At 42.2% G+C, this 20,168-nt stretch overlaps 2 protein-coding genes across 3 annotated transcripts; both read right to left on the reverse strand.

Moving 5' to 3' along the window:
- Positions 1–1,354: 1,354 nt before the first annotated feature.
- asb8 (ankyrin repeat and SOCS box containing 8) lies at positions 1,355–5,798 on the reverse strand. Of its 2 annotated transcripts, none has more exons than XM_061074409.1 (4): positions 5,742–5,798; positions 3,982–4,159; positions 3,784–3,888; positions 1,355–3,282 (listed from the first exon to the last, which is right to left on the reverse strand). In XM_061074409.1, exons 2-4 carry the CDS (start codon positions 4,108–4,110, stop codon positions 2,647–2,649), a joined length of 870 nt encoding a protein of 289 aa, XP_060930392.1. In that variant the 5' UTR covers positions 4,111–4,159; positions 5,742–5,798; the 3' UTR covers positions 1,355–2,646. The 2 variants fall into 2 exon arrangements, with proteins under 2 accessions (XP_060930392.1, XP_060930391.1); XM_061074408.1 differs by lacking the exon at positions 5,742–5,798 and adding an exon at positions 5,460–5,526.
- A 1,565-nt stretch (positions 5,799–7,363) lies between these two features.
- Positions 7,364–19,952, reverse strand: larp4aa (La ribonucleoprotein 4Aa). Its single transcript, XM_061074484.1, has 16 exons — positions 19,429–19,952; positions 16,994–17,111; positions 16,551–16,709; positions 15,117–15,201; positions 14,864–15,000; positions 14,671–14,774; positions 14,459–14,569; positions 14,303–14,356; positions 14,001–14,210; positions 13,421–13,524; positions 11,161–11,397; positions 10,988–11,042; positions 10,732–10,890; positions 10,503–10,642; positions 10,203–10,407; positions 7,364–9,887 (listed from the first exon to the last, which is right to left on the reverse strand). The coding sequence occupies exons 1-16, from the start codon at positions 19,543–19,545 to the stop codon at positions 9,495–9,497; spliced, it is 2,388 nt and encodes a 795-aa protein (XP_060930467.1). The 5' UTR covers positions 19,546–19,952; the 3' UTR covers positions 7,364–9,494.
- Positions 19,953–20,168: the final 216 nt, after the last annotated feature.

The following is a 20,168-nucleotide window of genomic DNA, read 5'->3' on the forward strand; positions in this document are numbered from 1 at the left end:
AGCAATGACTGAACATGAGATTACAATAATTCAACATATCTTATGTTACAAAATGTATAAATGATATGAAACCAGCACTAGTACTGCAAGTACTTAACGCTACAATTTTCCACATATATATACATTTCAGAGAAAATCTCTTTCAGATTCTGCTTTTCAATCCAATCGTTGTGGATTCAGAGGCAAGACCAGAGAGACCCCCAATGGATAATGTGAGAACTGACTGTGCTGAAGTCAGCTGTTCATTTCAAAAGACAGCAGTTGAGGTGCAGTAACAATTGATCTGCTTATTTTTCTTGGAAGATTTAGTTCAGCCCTGTTCCTACAAAGTAAAATGTCAATGTAAAAATAAATCTAAAATGAGTTCCTGAACATTGTCCCCTCTTCTATCACAGTTCATTCAGGACCTAAAATAGGTTTCTGTCCCAGAATGTTTGAATTTCTTGGAAACTGTTCAAAGTAACAGTTCTGGCTGTAGTTGTTACATGATTTCTCATATTAAAATACCTGCTGGCCTTTCGTATGTAACGACTGTAATTCAGTCCAATGATGAACATGAGTTTCACACAGTTAAACTTAAGTCTGTCATTTTCTCCTGTAAGTTAACATTTATTTTTGTCCCTGTACATAATTCTGTATGTGGATTACTCAGGTAAATTCTGGTATAATTTAAGTGTCAAAACAGCATTACATTACATCACATTTTACATTTTCATCCAAATACCACCAAGATGTCACTACTTGATTTGTCAATTTCTAATTCAAAGTTATTAATAATTCTTTGATAATATCAATCACAAGCATTCTAGTAAAGATGAATTGACGAAAACGTACTCAAGCAAAAGCACCACATTAACTTTTCTACGCGAGTCAATCTAAATACTTAAGGTATTCCAAGTACTTGTTGAGTGAAGCCTATTCCCTATGCAACAGTCTACTACATCATTATGGCTCAGTCTCAGTGGTGGCCACTTCCAAATCCAGTTCAGGTGTTTCTTCTTCACCCCTGATGCTGCAGGAGGCGGGGTCTCCTACCTGCCCTTTCTGATTGGACCAGTAAACTAATTCTTCGCTAATTGTTGATTACTTTAACAGACATAAGAAACCAAGTGAACAATGCTTTGTCAAAAATATAGAGTACAGATATATGCTGATATTTGTAGTGGAGAGAAAGGGAAAAGTATCCAAAAATAAATCTATTTAAGCACGGGCACATGATAAATGGACTTATGTACAGTAACTAACTAAATTTACTTTGTTTCATCCTACCACTAACCTCACAGAAACAGTGTTTTATAATTCGTGTCAAATGAGTCCACACTTTTTGTTAATAACAATGGAGATGAAGAATGAATGGAATATAAAGGCATTTACTTTCATTACAGAGAAAAAGAAAAGCACTTATGCAGGCGCATACAAGACCTGATCTCAGAGGTGCATTGTTATACATCTGCAGAGCAAGCAAAACAAAATCAAGCACAGAAGCGGCCAGAGTTTGGACAGATACATTAACAAACTTAACACATTTTGCGGGATTTTTTTAGAGGATATTTGCTTAGGAATCATACCATTTCATCGTTCTGACATTTAAACCTTTCATTTAAATCAAAATTAAAACATATGGTGCAAAATGTCGGGCCTGTTAGCACCCATCGAAAAACCCAAGCTCCTGCATGTTTTGACTGGAAACGTACATATGAAAATATATTTTAAAAAAGAACTTATTCCTTATGGCAACTGCAACAGCTTTAATAAAACAGAGGCCAAATAAATACTAAATCCCATATGACAGCAGGCATGTTGACATCGACTTCTTATCAGTGATGAACTTTTTCAGAAAATTAGATGGAGGTTAGATACGCCTGCCTGGCACATTCAAATTATAATACTCTGACACATTTTGTTGCTTATACTTAATACATACACAGATAAAATTAAATTTATTATTATTTTTTCATTTGTTTTTTTCAATATTTTCTTCACTGTGAGTTTACTGAGACAAACTCAACATTTTCTCCAGAGCACTGCTTCAGGGTCTGCATCCTCTGAATGAATTACTGGACAACCTGCAGCATCAGACATAAGCCCTTATCCATAACCTTTAATTCTTATGTTTGAATTTAATCGTACATCCCCGTTTTACCAACACACTTTATATTTAACTTTGTTTCATCGTCCTCCGTGACAAGCAATAACAGCATACTTGTTTTTACCTCAAATTTAAGTTAAACAAATTAATAAGCTTGGGTGATGGGACACACTACATGTTGTCAAATGATGAGGTCCATCATTGTAGAAATTTGCCTATGATTGGGTTGGATTTCCATTCTACAAAAAAATGTGATGGATTGGTTGCACCAACGATTTCTTTAAGCAAGACAGGAGTATGACAACATAAAGATAATGCAGAGGGGGAGGTGGGCTCTTACAGCCGAATCTGCTCAAATAAAATAAACAGCTCACGGAGATGTTGTGCACTACATAATGTAATGTTCATCTCTCCGGGTGCATACATCTGTACGGATTTGAAAAAAGTAGAATAAATGAGGGCCCGTGTCAGCCGCTTGCCTATAACTCAATGGGAAGCCTTTCTTGCCAGTAGATGTGTGATGAGTTGTCTAATGATCATCCAGTGGTTTCATCCCCTCATTCTCTCAGCAGAAGATAGTCTTTGATAGTCTCTGGTAAGGGAAGCTCTTTTACAGCATCAGGGAAGAACTGCACTCCCAGACTCGAGCGGACGGCACAGCGCGCCAGAGAGCGCAGAGTCGGAGCATGAGACACCATGGTGGTCAGCCTCGCCAGCAGCTGGGGATCTTTGCTCAGCTCCCTGGGAAGGGTGCCGTCCGCCTTTCGGATCTCAAATCGCCCTGCTGCCCGGCACAGCAGCTCAAGGCACTCCTCCTCCTGTTCAGTGCCCAGGCCCCGGGCCAACAGGGCCACCAGTCGGGAGATAGGAGTCTGGCCCTTCAGGTTGGTCACATGGACCAAGGCTCCATAGTCTAGAAGCACTTTGACACTTTCCAGGTTGCCCTTCATTGCTGCCCAGCTCAGAGGAGTGTCATTGTTGTAGTCCCGCGCATTGGGACAGGCCCCGCTCTCTAGCAGGGCCCTCACACATTCTGGGTTATCTTTGAAGGCCGCCCAGTGAAGTGGAGTGTCTTTGTTGCCGTCCAGGGCGTTTGGCTGGGCCCCATACTCCAACAGCAGCTCCACACAGCTCTCATCCTTCTCTGCAGCATAGTGCAGTGCAGTGCGGTTGTATCCATCCAAAGCATTCACCTGATAAATAAAGTCAATGTATTTAGCAGACGTTTGTTATATACGTTAATCGCATAAATGCAAAGACTAGGTCTCGGGTGCTGTGTGCTGCTCTAATTTTTAATTCAGATATTTGCACCAACATAAGTGCCATGTCTGGTTGAAGTCATAGTTTTCCATGATGTTCTTAAGTAAGTAAGTGAATTCTATTAGTATAGCACTTTTAAAAAAACATATCGCAAAGTGCTTCTCAATAAAAGAAAAAAAAATCAACAAAAGCAAGTCTACACTTAAACATGGCAACATGCACATAGGAGAATTTCTTTGAGAACTAGTTAAAATAAATATTCTTCAGGAGTCACATGTCTCTGGCATGGTTACTGAAAAGTTAGGGAACTCCTGATCTACAGAATCTCAATCAAGGCTAAACTGTCTGTGGTTTCATAACAGACTGTGAGGAAGAAGGTAACAGATTAATCTAAAATCTTATGGTTTGGTATGTAGTTGTCTTCTCAGACATACCTCAGCCCCCTTCTCCAGCAGCAGCTCCACACAGTCAGCTTCAGCGACCATACACGCACAGTGCAAGGGCTTAAGTGTGCCATGCATCCGGTTCACATCAGCTCCCTTAAACACAGAGGGAGGAATGATGTCAGTGTGACTGATGACTGGGAGATTTTATTCATTTCAAGTTAAATTGAAAGAGGAGCTGGTGCCTACCTTACGAATGAGATCCTCCACGTTGTCATGCGGGAATGAGCGGATGGCTGAGATGGTGCGGATGAGCCGCTCGGACAAAGAGTATTTACTTTGAATGCTTTGCATGATGTACCACATAGTAGAGCTCATCTGTGAAAGACGACCATGGCACCCAGGCGGGTGGTGACACTACGGTACACTGAAAAACATTTGTTAAGAAGATGGATTTTTAAAACTGTAAGACACAATGAAAATTCACAAGCATTAAAAAGGACCAAAATCCCATAAATAATTAATTTTAAATGCTCCTCTGATGTTTTCAGGTAAAGTCAGGGTGTGCAAATTCAAGGGAAGTGACATTTTTTAGTGTGTGCAATTGAGAGCAGATCCAAATACAAATCTGGATCTAGTGAATTTGAATGTAGTTTCATAAAGGGACTTTGGGGCCTTGGCGGAGGTATGAGTGTCCTTTTAGTTGCTTTAACACAGTAATTTACTGTGTGGTGTTGCAATGTTAGACTTTCTAAATGGACATATATAAATATGCTCATATACAAGGTTTAATTTGATGGAAATTTAATGAACATTATCAGTCAAGAATCATCTAAATTAAACACATATAAAGAAGTTATTAATAGGAAGAAGACATTTTTTAAGTGGGGCAACACTGGTGCTTTAAATAGCACTTATTGATGTTAAGAACAGTGTGATGGCAAACATGAATAAATGCTTACCTGAATAAAACTAAATAACTATGTCCCAGTAATAATTTTGGGGTTGAAGAAATAGTGACAGGGCACTAAACCTCCAACACGTTACCTACAGCAGAGGGTGTGGGTGGTGCATGTCTGCACTGTTGATTATCTGCTGATACTCACCCACAGTTACCCAAAAGCTCATAGTCAGAATAATTACAAACAAGTCACTCAATCTTTTTTGATCCTTTTACATGTGATTTCTGTGTCTTTGCTCTATTGCTGTGTGAATCTCAAACTGCCTTTAAATTGAATCTAATTGTTTGCCGTTCGACTCCTTATTTCACTTGTCACCTCGTAACAGTGTTTTGAAAGGTGCTGTATAAATAGAGTTTATCATCGATACTTCTATTATTATGATTATAAAATGACACTTGACAGCTAACGTTAGCTTGTTTGCTCCACAACAGAAGAAAACCACAGTGATGCAAGTTAAACACCAAGTGACAGCTGTTATGTGTTTAACGAAAATATAACAAGAGCCGCTGGGGTAACAAACACATGGGCTTCTTTTAAATAACAACAATAAAATGATCCCCGACTACATCTCCACCAGCTGCTAGCAGCAAGCAAGCTAGCTAGCTATGTGGCGAGCTAACGTTAGCGTGGAGACGCGAGGGGAAATAGACCTTCGAGGGCGGAGGCAAATGAAAGAACATCAATTTTTAAATCGTCGTGGAGGCTCATTGAAGTGCCCTTGGCCTCCAGCATCGATACATGACCGACACTATGGAGATAACGTACCGTGTTCTGTCCAGGGTCTGAAGGTCTGTCGGGGACTGACTGTTAGCTGCGAGCTTTCACATAAACATAGACCGTCATCACCGCAGCCACGCCCCCCTCCGCCTCCGGAATAAAACCATAGTGATCAAAGGTGGTTCACTTTACCTAACTTACGTGTTTTACGTATATATTTGACTTGCATGTTCTCTGGATGGAAGGCACGTCCTCTCCCGGTGTACGTTCTTACCCAATATAGACCCGTAATGTAACGTTAGCAGGGATCCAGCAGCGGCAGCAACATACCATGAATAGCTCCGGCTCATGTCCATGTAGAGAGCGGTCGTCCTGCACGGAGACGCCCGACAGCTGGTGACACATCAGCGGGCAGTGACCAGGCTGAGGCCCCCCCTGGTGGACAGCTGAGATGAAACCATGACCTTTAACCGTGACAGTTTATCAAGTCATAGTTTTACTACCTTCACCAAGAGGATTTTATTTTCATCTGTTCGTTTGATTGCAGGAATAGGCACATCAATTCCTCACCGATTGTCAGAAAAGATTTGTGGCGGGATGGGGCATGACCATAAACTGTATATATGACCCAACATTGGCAGATCCAGAATTGTTTGGGTTTTTCGTCAATGACGAATTTTTCCCAATGGAAGAAGCCGAGCATGTTTAGGGGACTGATATAAATGTGTGTGCGCAATTTGGTTCAGATGCAAATACAAATTTGGATCAAGTGAATTTAAATGTGGTTTCATTCGGGAACTGATGAGCAAACATTTTCAAAACCTTTTACTAATCGTAGGTAATCAATTGTGCGTTATACTTCTGCACTGTGCTTGCACAATTCATAATCAATAGACCTATGGCTCTAAAGGAAAATTATAGCTTGATAATTGATAGTGTTTTCAACCAGTCCTGTATTCATTTGTAATATAAGGAGCCTCCAACCAGCAATTGTAGCAGTTATACAACTGTTTTTAAAATTGGGTGCCCTGACCCCCAGAAGGGTCATCAGGGGGTGCCTGTGGGTCGCGGAAACTGTAAGGGGTAAAGGGGGGACAATGTGACAATGTGACAGTAAAAACAACCACAGAGTACCACATTGGCATCTAAAACTAGGAGGTAGGAACTCTCTTCTTCCATTTGCCACCACATGCCTTTATCAGTCTGTTTTTTCTACATTGAGGGTATTGACAACAAAGCACATAACATGCCTGCAAGTGGAGAATGACCTTCGTCACTGACAGCCATAAAACCTAGGATAGATAAACTGTGTAGGAGCCACACAGCCCACCCCTCCCACCAGTGAGGGACCAAGTATACACAAACATACTGAAATGTCAAGCACCGTTTATAACGGAAGATAGACACTGAATGTAATGAATAAATAACAAAATATGAAAATCTAGAATATATTTTGAAGTTAATATTACTGTACAGAAATGACTAGGAATGTTTGTAACAGGAAAAAAGTTAATAAAATAAGGTAAATATATTAAGCCGTATGTTTAATTTTGGATATTTGCCATCATATTGCACACGTCATTTTAAAAAAAGGTTTACAACTGGGGGGTCCCCGCCAGAGGCTTATGCTATATGGGGGTCCCTGGCATGGAAAAGTTTGGGAACCCCCCGAGTTACACTTCCAGACATGCGCACATAGAAACCAGAGCCTGAGCTGTGTTGAAGACACCAAAAATAACCCAAGCTACATTTTCTCCATCACTAACTTTCTCACTTTTACACTTCTCATATACTTCTGGCAACACATTTCACTCAAGGATGCATACAAAAGGCAGATTGGTTAAACACCTCCCCCCCGATACCATAAACACCATTGGGTTGCAACCCAGTCACCCATTGATGTGTGTCAAGTGTGTACAAAACAAGGTAGGAGAAAGAAACAACACTGGAGAGCCAAATCAAAATAATTTATTTTTGGTGACATTTCATACAGTTCTAGGATTGTGTCTCAAACACTTGGTTGATCCAATACTATATTTCCTTTTTTGCCACCACAACCCAAATTAACAGAAAATAACCCAAACATATGGAGGGGAGAAGCATCTCCTGATGGTGTTTGCAAGCCTGTCAACATCAACCATATGCTTCTAAAATGATTTCACCTGTCTCTCAGGTAAGATTCTTTTAAAAACAAGTTAGTGCATTTATTTAATTAGACTAAATCACTAGCAGCTCATACTCATTAATAAAAAGGAATAACAGCCCCAGTGATTGGTTACTCGTTTACTGCATTACTAAACCCGAGGTCAATGCATCAAATATTTTCTCTCAGCTGACATCTCGGAACAGTAAATAAATGTCATGTGTGAGTTTTTATTTTTGCCAATGCGATTTCACACAACTTTGGGGAAACCAGCCTACCAAGATTGGGAGAAAAGCGTTGCGCATCAGATTTAAAATAAATAAACTTAAAAAGCAATAGATACAGTGAGTCAAACTTCAAATTCTAAGTCAACCTGTTTGTTTTTTAAAAGTTAAAAAAAAGAAAAGAAAACACAGCAAACTCACCCTAAAAGCACAAAACAAATCAGGTAGATAACCTGCTGTCAAAAGCCTCCCGCTGTAATTTCTCAACTAGAACAATTACATTCTCCCACACACATCTCTAGTGAAGGGTTATTATAATATAGCATAGGCAACTACACTTCTATAGCTCCTTCAAAATCAAGTTTCACTGGGCCAAAAAGTTTCCCCAAGACTACATTATTCAGCAGATCTCGTCAATAAAAATCGAAACTGTATCCTAGCACACTACGATCGTAGGCAGCTGGCACATAGCACGTGAACATTTTTCCAATTCTCGTTATACCCAAAAACCGGCTGCCAAATTTCATCCTCAGCTAACAGTACTCCTTGGTCTATTTTTGACACTATGCCATTGTTGAGAACAATTCACAGATATAAGCTTAACCTGGATATCCTGTGATGTAGAAAAGCCAAACCTCACCTAGGCCACCAGGCGCACTGAATCTTACCTTTAACCTATTCTTTTTTTCCCCCCTCCTCGCTCTCATGAAATACATCACCCTACAACCCAAACAAACATGTAAACAGAGAATCTGACTGATTATCAACATGACAGTTTAAATCCAATGGAGTGGGTACACCCAAAACATTTCAGATAGATAGCAAAGATAAAACTGAAACATAAAAAACTTTGGACCAGGCTAGCAGATTCACCGTGGCTGACAAGCCAGTGAGAACCCCAAAGTGGATTTCGGCTTCGAACAAAACCACACATGGGACTGCGGCGAACATCAATGTTTCTGATATCTGACTCTTACAGTTGAAGCCAATCATGAACCAAGATCAAAATACCACTATAGAACACATTTCATTATTATACATTAGAAGACCACACTGTCCAGTTCCAGGACAATGACTCTTTATCTCTGATGTAAAAATCAAAAAAAAAAAAATCATCCATTTCATTACATCAGTGCAACGGCACACTGTAGCACTTCAATCATTTTGTTTCACTATCAATGCATACACAGACATCAGTCAACGCTTCAGTCATACTTGCGACCCTAAGCACACAAAACAAAACAAAGAAAAACTGATGTCTCATTGCGTGTTAGTGATATCTTTGTATATGTACATGACAAATATGCATGTTCTTTTCTTCTTAGTGCATATTGTTCTTGCAGACCAACATCTATTCTTTTAAATCAAAAAAAAGGTAGAGGGCCGTTTACGCGGCCCAGCATCCCACCTTTCCCCAGCAGAGCACAAATGAGACGGCCTCCAGATAAATCACACTTAATTGTGATTAGCATAATGCTGGAGGACAAAACAAAAGATTTGTTTCCTTTTCAAAATCACTCGTCAAAGTTCTTCAGATGTCATTTCGCCCATTAGTCCTGGATGTCCTGGTCTTAGTCATTTTAGAAGCTTCTCATTGGACAAGTTCCAGGGGGGAAGGTGGCTACCTTAATGTTGTTGCTTTTATGTTATTCATTTTTATATAATTATATATATCCATGTATATTCATACATATTTTTTCGATTCATATCAAGTTTTTACTTTGGCGAAACTGGTGGGATATTCTGCTCCTTGCCAGTATGCCTGTAGCCTCCCTGGGGAGAGTGGCGTCGGGCCGGAGGCGGGCGCCTCTGGTCCCGAAACTTCAGGGCCCCGGCGCCTCTGGGGCCATTGCTGCGATAGTAGCCTTGAGAGTCACGTTCACGTGGCGGCCGGCTCTCCTTGAATTCCCAGCCCCCCTCCCTGTCATGGCCTTTCTCTTGCTTTTCTCCAGGACCACCACTGGAGCCCGCCTCTTCAGCCTTATTAACACGAAGCTCGCGTAATGGCTGACCCGACGCAGTGCCGGAGGAAGCTGGGGCAGGGGCAGCAAGGGGAGGGTCCTTGGGTGGCCGTTGGCACACCTCTGCATAGCTGAGCTTACGTAGCTCCTAAACCAGGACAGGAAAAGGCAAAATGTTGATTTATGTAGCACACAAGCCCAGTTATACAATAACTTGATAATTAAACCCTCAGATCTCATAATCTTAACGCTCATTGGGTTCGGAGTGAAAATTCTGGACTCGTGGTGAGAGAGTGAAAGAATAGACAGAAGAACTGTAGAAGAGTAAAAGATAGAATAGAGGAAGAGATAACCAAAGCCAGTCAGATCACTACCGCACTTCCCTCTATGCGCAAAAGATGTCATCATCGGATGGATAACAATGCCATGTGTTGGCTCTCATTGTAAAGAATAAGATGCTCACCTGTGCAGGGGTGGGACTAGGGGCTGCAGCAGCAGGGACTGGGGTGCTGGGCGTCACTGGTGTGGCGGCAGCAGGGGGCTGAGGCCTGGGGCTAGGCACAGGTTGTGTGGTGGAGGAAGGGCTGACAGTCGTCTGAACAGGTGCGCGTGGGGTTGCTTTTGGTGCTGTGATCTCTACCCGTTCAACTCTCTTCTCCAGACGATTCCTGTCAGAGCAGTTTCAGAAATTCATATTAATACTTTGAGTTTAATAGATGCATCTGAAGCCTGAGTTACATTAAAACCATTTAGGACGTTGTACCCAGGGGCCGAGGGTCCGAGTGGTTGTGTGGTGGATTTAGCTGGTGCCGGGGCGGGACTTGTGACGGCCACAGGCTCTTCTGTGACTGGGGCTTGGACTGGTGCTGGACTCACAGTGGCTTCTTTATTGACTTGATCCGTCTATAAAAAGAAAGGAGGCATGCAGCTTAAATCTCTCCTGAAGTCTTCTTTTTAAGAATGTCTTACAACTGTACGTCTTGCGGTCTTACCTTGTCCCTGTACAGACCACGTACAACATCTGACATTCGGTTTTCTAGCACTGGCTCCCCCTGTGTGCTGACCACGCAGCCGGGAAGAGGTGGGAAATTGGTGGCAGCCAGGTCGAACTTGGGTGGAGCAACCTTGACCTCTGCTAATGGTATAGGCCTCTGATAAAGAAAAATGGAGCCAACAAACAGAAGATCAGGAGACGGTTCTTATTTAAAAACACCAAAAATTTTATGAAAATAGCAAATTGCCATTTACCGTAATCCGGTCATCTTCTCGCCTCCTCCGTGTCCCTCTGTATGTTGTGCTGCGTCTGAAATGCAATTCAAATTATCTCAAGATTAGCCAACAGCCACTGATCACATCACGACCAATGAGCAGCAGCCATTACAGTCAGGCTCAAATCAGACAGCAAATAAAAACAGGTTTACCTTCCGCGACCTGACATGCCACTGTCGTCGCTTGGGTCCAGAGAGGAAGAAGAGGAGGAGAGATGTGAGAATGCCATGCTTAGGTCAGAGACGGTCTGGACTGGGTTAGTGGTGGTGGCAGCGCCAAGAGGAGCAGGAGGCTGTGGGCAGCGCAATCCGGTCAGACTCTCCAGGGAGACGGGAGTTATGGATGCTGCGGTCACTTCACTTGTCCTCACCTGGGGCTTCACGTGGTTTCTGTTGAGGAGGAGAAAGGGTTTGATGAGCAAGGTCAATATTTAGAAAAAAAAGAAACTGCACAGAGACACTAGCAGCCAGTGTTTCCTTTCCTTTTTGCATGACAGGCACATTTTTGGTCTCAGGATGAAAAAAAAGTAGGATTTAAAGGACTATTCTACTATACAGCATTAGTTTGGGTTAGTTGTACTGAATAAACTGCTGAGTCATGTTAATGATGTACGGTGATGCATTTGCACGCATAAACAAAAGGAATATTATGCTGTTTTAAGTAACTTTTCCAATGTTGTTAAATATAAAAATACATGAAACATAATTTTCTGCAAACTGTTCAGCAGCTATTGCAGTTATGCAAATCTGTTTAATGGGCTTTATCATCTCAACATAAGTTAAGCTTGTGGTGGCTAAGAGAAAACTGCTGGTGATAGGATGATAACTGGATTAGACTGAAACAGCTCAAGCAGTTGAAAGGAAACACTGGTGGCACCGACTGAAGCTTAATTGCTTGCTGAGGGAATGAGGCATCATTCTGTGTGCTCGGGGTAAACGTTAACATGCAGGGTTTTTTGGATGATGTTTATGCTCATGGTTGGTCGAAGCAGTGATGACTAATGGCTACAATTTAAACTGAGTTTGGCAATCTGCAACCTGTCTGTCATTGAGTAGAGCTGACAACACCCATGTAAGACCTAGACAGACTACTGATATATTCATGAACCATTAATACAACTTTGAGGTAGATATTGTTCCGCTTGATTCACATGGTTTAATCTTCTTCAGTCTTTGACCCTCAGATCTCATAATCTGAACGCTCATTGGGAAGGGAGTGAAGCACACAACTTTGGAAGGGAAGGATAGATAGAAATGAAGGGAAAGGACAAAGGAGAGAAAGAGAGAGAGAACCAAAGCCAGTTACCGCACTCCCTAGTTTCCCTCTATGCGCATAATGATCTCATCATCAGGTCTGACTTGGGAAGTGTGCAGCGAGCTACGTCTTTGTGAATCTGCGTTTTCACGCTTAACAAACTTGCATAGTTGTCATCTCTTTGTGAAAGATTTAAAGCACTCAGATTAAAGCTCTACAGCTGACCTAGACTCTGCGTCAAACTCATCGCAGCTATTTTTTGTTATGGCATAAGGTAATGCAATCACTGAAAATGAAAGCAGCAATGAAACTAGGGAACAAACAAAAACTAAACCATGAACCAATAAAATGGATGGTTAGTTGTGATGGAGGGAAACCATTGCATGCAATAATGTAAATGCAAAGAGGATATTTTGAAGCCAATGTGATAACTGGAAGAAGCAAATTGCTCAGGATCAGATAGCAGCTGCTGCCATTTAGTAGGCAAGCCTACATTTATCAAATGACATGACAAATCCAGGATGTCCATTACCTGGCAACACAAATATATCACAGTGATGAAAACAGATTTAAGTATACAAAAGCCTGACTGGCAAAAGGCATGGGCCCCGTAATGGATTTAGTCATTTGCTGCGGCAGCATGATAAGACATGATGGTAGCGATGTAGCTTATAATACGGTATAGTCGTGGTACCTGAAGGCATTTATTACATTCTTTCTTGAATAGAGGGGGACACTGTGGGGACAGTGAGAAGACAGGGAGTGAACAACAGTTCCCTGGTGGGGTACATTATCTGTAGACAATAGCAGATGATCTGATGGCCACTGTTTAACTTTATGCAAATGACAACACAAGGTGGTAACACATTCCAATTTGAACACATTTAGAAAATGACAGACTTGGATTTAGGTCCAAAGTACATAACGTCAACTGGAACTATAATTGCTTGCACTGAAAGGGTCAAGTTGTACTTTATATCAATGTCAGTTCAGACTCGTATGCTGTGAGTACTTCAAGAAATTTAAGAAAGCTTGGACCCAATTTGAAGTGATTGCCAGAAGGACGGACAGACAAGCGATAAACGTCAAGCCTCTGGCCACAGCTGCCGCCAGCACAGAGGCATAATAAAAACATTAAGTATTATAACAAGTCCTTACCGGTTCCTGTTGAATTGGCGAGTGATGTTAAGAGAACTGGGGCCAGTTTTGTAGTGTCCAGCTGAGCCAAATCCATTCACAAAGCTACTGTTGGGAAACGGTGCCTGCACAAGGGGGGAAAAAAAGGTAGTATTGGTAAATCCAATTTCATGCAACAACCAATGCAGTTATTACTCACCAGCAACCACAAGGACATGACAATACACTTGGCAGTATCATTAAATTACACTATGTTTGCTCTGGATGTGAAAATACTGAATATTTTGACTAGTCCATTGTTATGCAAAACAGTGTTCAGGTCTACTCACAACTCAAATTGCAAGAAGGGAAGGAATCATTTAAATTCACCCACTGCATCTCTCTACAGACATCACAACAAACAAGGTGGTGATGACTAATAAATGATTACGCAGTTATTTTGAGAGGTGAGACTCCAACTGTTGCAGGCACACAATGTGGCTTTCAAGGTTAATTTTTTGCATCACATTTATGTTTTGAATTGTTGATAATGCACTAGTACAAAATCATCTAGAAGAGAAGGTTTTCAATGGTGGAAAACAAAGGGTATAGTTTGTCTCACCAGAGGAGTTTCGAAATACGGTGTGGGAGAAGTCGTCCAGGTGGGCGGTACGATGCCATAGACTGGGTACTGCTGCTGGGGATAGACAGGCTGCATGTAGAGGGGGGAGCTGTACTGGGACTGGCTCGGGGACTGCTGAGCGTACAGGCTGCTGTCCATGCTACGGTAGCCATTCTTTGCAAAGAATGTGTTGATGGCCTTTATCCTGGCCTGTCAGCAGGAAGAAGAAAAAAAGTGTTAAACAAAAATCAACTTCCCAAAAGGGCTTTCTGAAGTGACAATGGGATTTTTATTTGACGCACCATGATGGGTTTTCCCTGAAATGTTTTTACTTCCTCTCTCAAGTACTTGTATGCCTACGGGAGCAGAGAAGAGATTTAAAAGGCAAATTCATGGTGCAACATTATAAATGAAAACTCCAGCCAGTGGGAAGGGGACTGAACATTGACTGGCAGTACCTGCTGAGCGTCCGTGTCTGATTGGAATGTGATGTACCAGTTGTTGTTGTGTGCAAACTCGACACTTATCACCTTTGGACAGTTGTCGTTTTTGAACAGTGACTCCACTTCCTGTAAATTAGATATATAAAAGGTTTCATACTTAAGCTAAACATGAACAGAAATGTAATGATTCAAGTTAATTATGGTTTTGACTGTAAAGTCATGTTTACCTCAACAGGTGTGGTTTCAGGGACCTCCCTCAAGATGATAATGCACCGCTTGTGATTAGGACGCACTTTCTCTCCTTTCTCATCCACTTGCACCATAGGAGAGGCTGAGGGAAATTCAAGGTATATAAGTGTAGATACAGCACAAATGTATGCAGCTCATTTAAAAATGCACCAGACCCAACTTTTCACTTACATCTCAACACATCCAGGATGAGGTCCATGTCAGTGGTGAGGACCTTGATGCCCTCCATGCTGGCTATGGTCCAAATGGGTACAAACTGGTCACTGTCCATCTGGGACATCAGGTACAAATCCTTGGAGAGATTTTCTCTACAAAACACAATGACACATACACGTAGATTAGCTTTCTCTTGACTTGGGAAACATTGAGTCCACCATCATAAATTCTGGTGTATAAAAAGGCATTGTGTGCGTTTTCCTCTTACCTAGAGAAGTAAAACTCAAGCTCTTTCTTCAGAGACTCTCGCAGATTCTCAGAGGAGATGGGCGGCTCTTCAGCTTTGGAATCCACTGAGACACAAACACAAAATGGCATTGGTGAGAAGTGAAATGTTCATTATATTTAGTACAAGACAAGTGAGACACACACATCACAACTAGTCTGAAAAAAGAAAAAAATGGTTTCATGTGTGTCAATTATCCCCAAGTCACACAGATGATTTGTGAGTGTGTTGAATGTGATATAAATTACTCTACAGGATATTTGTGGCCAGTCTGTGTGTGAGCTCTAAATTTCTCTTGCTGCACCTTTGTCAAAGGTGAACCATGTGGGATGTGGAGTGAGACGCCTACAGGTTCTCATTAGCCTCAGACAAAGAACCACTGATTAGCGCTCAGTGAAATCACCTGCTGAGGTGATGAGCTGGAATTCAAAGCACCTGACTGGTTGATCAATGTGCTGCAAATGTTTAAAAGACGAATTCCAAAAATGGGCAAATAAATCATTATGCTACAAAACTAGAATTTTATTAATTTAGACATTTGTCTCATATTAAAGGTAAAAGAATGTGGATTGGTGGGGCATTGGGTTGGACCAAAAAGAAAGGACAAGCAAGACATTCTATATCATACTACAAACCAGTATTGGTTTGTAGTATGAAATGCACTGATAAAAACAATCAAATGAAGTCAATTTTTTAAATGAAATTTAAACACCTTAATATTGACTGGATTGAGATGTAATGTAAAGAGATCTACTCAAATTTCTGATGACTGCTACGGTGGCCCTTTCCCCCTGTAAACCCTTTGATTCCTCCGACTACCAAATATGTATTAAATATATAAGTAGTTAAAACATCTCTGAAGCTGTCCCCACAGAGGAAACACTTGAACACCTGCTTTTACAGTCAAGTGACAAGCAATTGGAGTAAAAATTGAATCTATTGATTTTAGCATTGATGTGAATTATGTAAACTACTATTAACTGTGCAGGAAAATCATAGATCACTTGATCTTAAACAAAGGACTCACAAGCCTAGCATTTGATCAACTGGCAATTATAACTAAATGTACATGTTGACTTTTACTGATCAAGGAGATTCTACCATATTTCATTGTTTGAATGTTACTCCCACCTTTTTTCTATAAGTTTGTAACATTTCTCTGCGACAAAATCTAATTAAGTCTATTTAAAAAGGAGTACTGATATTTTTTAGGGAACACACAGAATAGTACTGTCTTCATATTTTTACACAGGAAACCACACAGTTTATGGCTAAGCACATTTTAAGCTTTATATTCCACTTAAATTTGATCATCTAGATCACATGAAAATGAATAAATGATTTGAAAAACAGAATAATCATGAGTTGCACAGCCACAGTTGGTGTGTAGACACAACTGCATGTGATGTGACTGACCTGGCGTCCCTGTGGAGGACTCAGCAGGGGAAAAGCCCAACTCTGGAGGGTCCATTCCATTTACTGCTATCTCAGCTGTTACTGTGGAGCTGCTGTCATCCAGGGCCGTGAATCCCACAGTGAACTGCTTGGACCCGGCAGACGATGGCTCAGAATAACCTGTGAAAAAGGTAGTGAGTTTCATTCCTAACCAACAGATAGCCCAGTCAGTTTCTAGGCCTGCTTTGAAAGGCCATACATGCATTAGTAAGTGTTGCCATCGATAAAGCTAAGATGTTTAAGGAAAACGTAAAAAAACAGTTTTCATTAAAGTGTCAACTAGAGGAAAGTCAGTATTTATATCAAAAGACACGGATGTGACAATATTTTTTTTACACTTAGCTCTGTAACAATCAGGGTTTTTTTGAAAGATGTTTAATTGAGCTGGTGGAAGTGCATCTCACCCTCACTCATGTCTGCAGTGGGCCAATGAGGACTGTTGGTAAGAGCCTCGCTGGGAACCGCAGGCATCTCCTGCCACACCTTGGCATTTGGGTTCAAACCGGCGCCCTTAGAGGTGACCTTCAGAGCAAAAACACCAGGATCAGGAGAGTGCAAGTCATTTAAATATTAAAAGCAAAAACCTGTATATTAGATCAAGCATTTCAAACAGACAATTATTTCAATTGGACTAATGCAGTTTGAAAGTTTATACCTGAATCAAACCAAATGTGCTGTAATTACCACTACACCAAGATCCCTAATTTATTTACCTTCAAAAACATGTAGTTGCCTAAAGGCAAGTTGTTTAATCTCACCACAAACGTAGAACAAATAAAAAATAGAATTCAAATAATTTTGAAAAGGCTGCACTTAACCGTATTAAACATTTGAAACCCCCCCAGGTCCTGAGTGTTCACCTGAGAGTGAGATCCAACTTTATTTTTTGTTTTTAAAGTAAACGTTAGAGCAGTGACATACATACAGAAACCAGACACAATGCAACAAATTGGTAAAAATGTGGTCTCCAACTATATTCCACTGGGGTCTGACGTCATGCATGTTACAGCCGACCATCACCAGCCCTGCTGATTTCACTACATCTTTGTATTACTGAATAATCTCCCCTGGCGTTACGTTCTATCTTGGCAGGAAGACCTGCACACCACTGGGCATCCATGGCATATAATTGGAAACCAGAGAAGTACAATGAAATGTGCCCACATTGGGCCCCACAATCCCTTGTCAACAACAGAGGCTATAACCTAATTAACCTAGAGAACAATTAAGACTTTGTACCACCAGGATGTCCACTGTAATAAATGTGGCCAAAACAAAGCTGGGGGGGGGGTTATATCAGAAACTACATTTTCAAATCAGTCGATAGCAATATTCATCATGACAAATGTCACATGATTTCTTTTAAGTTTAAGACTGTTTTGGCTCCTGTGTGAAGATTGTAGTTTTACACTACTCCTTGGGAGCAGATAACGACAAACACTTGGTAAAAGGCAAAACAATATGCAAATCTGAGGTCGATCAATTATGTATCACACCTCCCCACTGTGCTTACACAATGCATACGCTTTATAAAGATACATATTGAACTTCTGTTGTCTACTATTGATGTAAATTATATTGTGATAATTATTGATATTGTTTTATCACCCAGATACAACTTAATTTAAAAAAATCATGAAGGGAGTATTTTATATGACTTGAAACAAGACATTTCTAATTTAGATTTACTCAATGATTGATTGGGAGTCTCTGTATCAAAGTTGCGGCGGACTGGCAGGAGAAAACCCTGACCCTGCAGAGATCTGTGGCCAGGAATAGATCACATACAGAACATATCGAGGGGCACGCACACACACACACACTGAGGTGAACTAACTGTGGATTGTGGCTTTGTGCAGCGGGGAGCAGATGACAGCTGTAACTTCTGAAACGCCAGTAACTGTCACATTTACCAGCTCCCTGTTCCCACAGGGTCACTCTCCACCTGGTGGGAGATCCACTTCTTTGATATGGCCTAAAAGCACTTGGGCCTGACAGGAACAGGTGTTAGTCACAAAATGCCCCGACACGCTTCTCCCTCTGCCAATAACTCGGGAATGGACGTGTCAAACGCGGGGGCCTCAGTGTGGCAGCTAACATTTATGTGCCGTGCAACTTGACACATGGTTACAATGCATGCTTCTGTGTCACGGGCCGTGCCGAGCCGAGTCAGCTGACCGCGCTGCGCCGCACAGGCCAGGTATTAGCAACGCATGTCACTGCGCTAGGTTAGCTAGGAGCGCTAGCTACCAGATCACACCGGGCTGAATGAACCTTCATCCTTCGGTCAATAGTTGAAGCTTCGTGCAGTTACTAAATTAAACAACAGCTCATGTGAGTGCTAGTCCGATCCCGACAATAATGCCGTCCCCCCCGCGGCTGTGTCATAACTTAACTTATCAGCTAGTGATTACTCAGCAAACTACTTAATGAGCTTGCTGGTGGCTGGGGCTAAGCTAGCGTTAGCCGCTGGGGCAGCATTAGCAGGAGATCCGGGCTGATGGAAGAGGGTAAAACATCACCTGCCCGTGGGTCTGCAACGTTAATGGCTGCAACTCAGCATTTGAACAACTGCTGTCGTCTGAGCCGTGGGGTGGCTTTGATCTCATTCGATAACATCGACGTGTAATTACTAAGCTAATCGTCATAAAGTTCACGCTAAGCAGAAACGCGTGATCTTTCATCGTGTGTCTGGTTTCAGTTCATATTTGCTGCTCTTGCCAAATAAGTCTATCTATCCCCATTAGGAAGGGGGTGTACTGTGCTAACAGGTCCTTACTGAGCAGCAGCCACTTAGCTAGCGTTAGCTCGTTAGCTAGCTAGAGAAGGCCTCACTCACCATGCCGCCTGACCCTCCCTCGCTCCCCAGCGGAGCCTCGTCCTTCCCACCGGTCTTCGGTCCCGGGTCGGCCTCCTCCTGCAGCAGCGGCGGCTCCCCGCTCTGGTCTGAACTCATCAGCCGCTCCTGACTCACTTCCACCCCGTCGCTTTCTCCCGGCCCCCGCCAGCCACCACCAGGTCGTCCTTCGGTAACAACCGGCTCGTGTTCAGCAGTAAGTCTGGTCCTCTCCCGTCGGACTGGATCGGCCAGCAGCGCACTCGGACTAGCTGCTAGCTAGCTAACAGGCTAACAGGTAGGCTACAGACGGAGGCTCCCGACCTAGCGTGCTATGAATCAACGGAGCGGGCTAACGACAGATAGCTCAATGAATCAAAGGCGAGGCCAGACCATGACTCTCCTCACAGCACGGTCCCCGCGGGCTTTTCACCGAGTATCACAGCACACACCGGCTTTGCGAGGCGGGTTCCTAACCGGGCGACCGGAGCGGACACTGGGGACACGCACCTCTCCTCAGCGCAGGCAGGCACACAGTCCGCCGACGTCCCGGCTGCCACCGCGAGTTCCCGGTGACCTCTGCACAAACCATTTCCGGTTCCGGCCCCGCACTGTAGTTTTCTGCTGCTTTTTATTTGCGGCATCGCCTCAAAGGTGCAGCAGTAAACTGTGCTGAAAAAAAATGTCATGGTTGTCATGCATTGGTTAAAATGGTGAGAGGAAGTATAATAACTATATCAACT

The sequence above is a fragment of the Limanda limanda genome, chromosome 7 (assembly GCF_963576545.1).
Source record: "Limanda limanda chromosome 7, fLimLim1.1, whole genome shotgun sequence".
Taxonomy (NCBI): Eukaryota; Metazoa; Chordata; class Actinopteri; order Pleuronectiformes; family Pleuronectidae; genus Limanda; species Limanda limanda.